At 41.0% G+C, this 4,561-nt stretch overlaps 1 protein-coding gene across 1 annotated transcript in view; it reads right to left on the bottom strand.

Moving 5' to 3' along the window:
• Positions 1-2,234: 2,234 nt before the first annotated feature.
• The window catches only part of SARC_02512 (glycine cleavage system H protein), a 2,817-nt gene continuing 490 nt past the window's right edge, over positions 2,235-4,561 (bottom strand). Inside the window, exons 2-5 of the mRNA XM_014303716.1 lie at positions 4,086-4,165; positions 3,657-3,720; positions 3,263-3,394; positions 2,235-2,601 (exon numbers count right to left, since the gene is read on the bottom strand). Of these exons, the coding sequence (XP_014159191.1) occupies positions 2,510-2,601; positions 3,263-3,394; positions 3,657-3,720; positions 4,086-4,165 (368 nt within the window). The 3' untranslated portion in view covers positions 2,235-2,509. The remainder of the gene's footprint in view (positions 2,602-3,262; positions 3,395-3,656; positions 3,721-4,085; positions 4,166-4,561) is intronic.

A 4,561-nucleotide genomic window follows, 5' to 3' on the forward strand; every position in this document is an offset into this window, starting at 1 on the left:
ACACACATATATATATATTATATATATATATAAATAAATCTATATCTATATATATATATATATATATAAGTCGAATTACATTCACAATGATTTGTACAAGAACACACTCATATATTTGTAAATAAAATGTGTTTATATACAAAATTCGCCTGTCCGGCAGCAATGTGGTCGTTTCTAAATAGACCTACGCAGGGTAGCTTGTGATGTGTTGGAGACTGCTGGCTATCCGCCTTTGCATACGTGCAGCCTCGGTTAGTGTATGAAAATACATCAAATCCACAACACACACGCATTTCACAGGATGCATGTGTTAATATAGCCAGCATACCGCAGTATCATACCATCTTAGGCGTACGTTTGAATCAGGTGATATAAACTTGCACTTACATTACTGCACACTACGAGCGATAACAGTAGCTCTGTGCTACACAGTTCGACATGGAGTTGCACTAATCAGTAGTCTTACCAAAGACATAAAAGGTCTGTAATACAGGCCGATTCAAGGGAACCACTTACCTGCACGCTGTTACGGGTTACCAAGCATTTGAACATATTCGCTGCGAAAATAGACGAGTCTGATACAAGATCCAGTAATGCTAGTCGAGGGAGGCTCTCATATATGAAATATCATAATTATTTAGAAGTCCGACGTCCGTGATTTTGCCGAAAAGAACGATTTGATATTCCCCCCCCCCACACCGTATTTACATACAACTCCTTTTTACTATTTTGGGTCTTTGGGTCACTCACTGCATAGCCCTCTAAATCATAAGCACTAGAAAGCTATGGTCACTATAGAGTTGTGTTTCGGACCATAACTTCATATGAAATACAGTCAGATCATAGGTATCGCTGTAGTATATGAACCATGGTGATGGTCAAGTACATACAGGTCTATGACTGGGGAGTGGCAGCATCTCAACAATTAGACCTGTAGTATACAATTGAGGGTGGTATCGCTGGTACAGCGGTCGCACTTCCAACGAATCTGTGATCTCTGAACAAGAGATGGAGAACGAATTTTATAGTCATAACTGGTATTTTGGACTCGATTATGAAAGATAATCGCTCAGATCTTGCCGAAAACAATAGATGGCATGGCAGCTTTTAGTGACATTTGGCCTTGTTTCTGACTTGTATTGCTTTGTTTTGTGCCGTGTGAGTGCTGAACAACTTGAGGGAAGGCCAGCTAGGCCGGTACCGATTCGCTCCGCAGCTTCAAGAATACAAGGAGATGATTTCTATTATAATACTTCACATTCCCACGGTGTGTATGGATCTTTCACTTAACATAGACAAATGTGTACAATTCTCTCACTTACCAGCCGATTTGCTCCTCAGCTTCAAGAATACAAGGTGATTACTATAATAATACTTCGCATTCTCTCAGTGTGTATGGATCTTTCACTTGACATAGACACATATGTACAAATCTCTCACTTACCAGCCGATTCGCTCCGCAGCTTCAAGAATACAAGGAGATGATTGTAATTATAATACTTCGCATTCCCTCGGAGTGTATGGACCTTTCACTTAACATAGACATATGTACAAATCTCTCACTTACCAGAGAAATATATGTGCTGTGTGCTTAATAGTTAGTGTCACGGCAGCACGAGGTGTCTTTTACTCCAACCAGTACAAAGGAGTATATATACCAAAAAGTACGGCAGTATGTTCGTTTATTCGCCGATATACAGTCAATCTACTACGTTCGCTACTTCCACCCCAAAAACAGAGAAACGCGCTTTCTCAACTTGGTTCACTACCATTCTATTCGCTTGATATGCGTTAAGAAGTCCTGTTTATAGGTTATAAATACAGATGTCATTCGGAATCACACACACAGCACACTACTCACTTCAGAAGAGAATGAGACCAATGTCAGTGATGTCACTATATTCTGTTGTTGCGCCTTCCTTCTCAACACTATCACAGGTGTGCACCAGTACTTCGATTCTAGTAGTCACCGACTAAGTCAACTAGTATGAAACTCGGCTGTTGAACCGGCTTGTTAGAAGTGAATAAATAATCATCTGTCGTCGGAACGAACAATCATGTTGCTATCTCTTTGGAATTCATAAAAGGAAGCTTCTCCATTCTTTTGCAATCAGTATCTGCACAGAACGCAGAGTCAATTACAGTATCTGTTCTACAAGTCTCTATGAAACTGTTTATCAACATAATTTTGACACAAGATGTTGATCATTTCGCAGATTCTACGCTATATCACACAGATTTCAATACCCCATATCTTTAATTGAATACATACATCACCGCACAACATCCATTGCAATGTCAGCGTGTCCGACTCACTCTATGCAGAACCAGCCCAGCCACTCTACCAGTGGGTGTGAATACCCTGGCCCTACTCGCTAGCTTGAATAGTTGTTTAAACATTCTTCACCAATTATGCTGGCAAGCGTACTTCGTCCCTTTCATCCTGGAAGCCCAACGAAGCTAGGCACTAACAAAACAATATCAGAATTTTAGTGAGCCCCTCTAGAGTCTAGTCTTCCTTGCAGAACGAGGCATAGGTTTCGGCGTCCAGCAACGCAGTGAGCTGATTGGGCTCTGTGATTTTCATCTTGACCAGCCATCCTGCGAGAGTAAGTAGGCGAAGCACGTGAGCACATACATGTCAATAAGAGCTACTACGGTAAACACTACTGTAATTAACAAGAGTAGCCATGAGTCATGTCAATGGCAGCTACGACGGTAAACACTACTGTAATTGACATGAGTATCCACGAGTCATGTCAATGGCAGCTACGACGGTAAACACTACTGTAATTGACATGAGTATCCATGAGTTCAGCAAGTAGCATCTTTATCAGCCATGCTTGGTATTAAGCTAGCAACGCACTTGGGCAATGAAGACAAACAAATCGTTCCATTGCGAGGTTTACGACGCATGCACACCAAAAGAATCCGGGCAAGTAGAGATTGGGTGATACTGATACATGAAATATAATACAGAATACGGAATATGACCGAGCGCAATGAAGGGAATGCTGGATTGAGCGATCTGTGCTTTCAATTCCCCTTTTGCTATAATGTATTTTTCGCTGAGAGCATGTGTAGAGGCGCTATCTTTCGAACAAAGACCTCGTACATGTACTGACTTCTCATGCCGGTGATCGCACTGACGATGAAGTGAATATCTGGCAGATTTGAAGCCAGTCGTATGCAAATCATTTCCGGTTTAAACGCATGATATAGGAAGTATCGTGATAGATTTGATATACTTCGCGACACATACCGTTGGTCTCGGCCTCCTTGTTGATGATGGAGGGGGTGGCCGCTGCCTTCTCGTTGACCTCAAGAATGACACCGGAGATGGGCGCGTATACATCACTGGCAGCCTTGACACTCTCAACTACACCCATGTCATCTGTAGAGGGAAGCACGTGCAAGGCATAACAATAGGTTCAGAAATGACAAACAATTTAACAGGTTCTGCTTCAGCTTGACGCACAAAGAGAAGATCATCAGAGGCCCAACTCGCACCACAGAGTGTTAGCAATACACACCGCAACTATAGTGGTTTATCAAATAGTGGGAGCGTGTGTTGACTGTTTTTACAAGGAGGCATAAAAGGTACAACACATTTTGTGCAGTCAAATACGCAGCGAAGATAAGATTTGTAAACATACCTGATTGCTCGAAAGTGGCACCGACCTCTGGCATTTCAATGTATACCAAGTCTCCTAGAGAGTTCTGCGATCGTCAGAAATAGAGTGTATATATATCAGTATGATTCAGAGATTTGGCACCGAAATGTGGAGGTCAGGAGACGCTGATCGGTCGAAAATAACAGAATAATCAGAGGCATAGCATAAAACATTTAAAATGTGAATGTGTGAGCCCCTGGTGCGGGTCTCTAAAGCACAAACGTCGAACTCTGAGGTTCTTACCATTGTGCACCACTACCTGATTCGACAACACATGTTCAAATCGACGCTGGAGAAAACAAGCTGGCTCGTGGTACAGCACAGCAAACCATCAACACGAGTTCCACGTGAACCAATTCCACAACAGGCGACCACCCAAACAAATTAGAAAATTAAGATAAAAAGAAATACCTGTGCATAATCGGTGATTCCAATAGTCGCCTGATCGTCTTCGATTCTCAACCATTCGTGTTCCTTTGTGTACTTCATCACTACGTAATGCGAAATATATTTGAAAATAGTCTAGGAATGATAGTTGCACTAAAAAAAAAGTTATGATTTATATCCACCACCGCAATAGATTTCGAGAGTAGTATTGGATCAGATGGGTTCTCTGGCGTGCAACACACATCCACTCTTGCTTCTAAGAATGCATACATATTTGAGTATGACAATGACGCAGCAGGGTATACACATACATACACACACACACACACACACACATATATATATATATAACATAAATATATATATATATATATAATATATAACATAAACATAGAATATTACTATTCTATACAACACTAATTACAACAACTAGTTACGGTATAAGAATGCGATATATATATATATATATATAAAAACAAACACGCGCACACACAACAACA

Source organism: Sphaeroforma arctica (genome assembly GCF_001186125.1).
Source record: "Sphaeroforma arctica JP610 unplaced genomic scaffold supercont1.114, whole genome shotgun sequence".
NCBI lineage: Eukaryota > Ichthyosporea > Ichthyophonida > Sphaeroforma > Sphaeroforma arctica.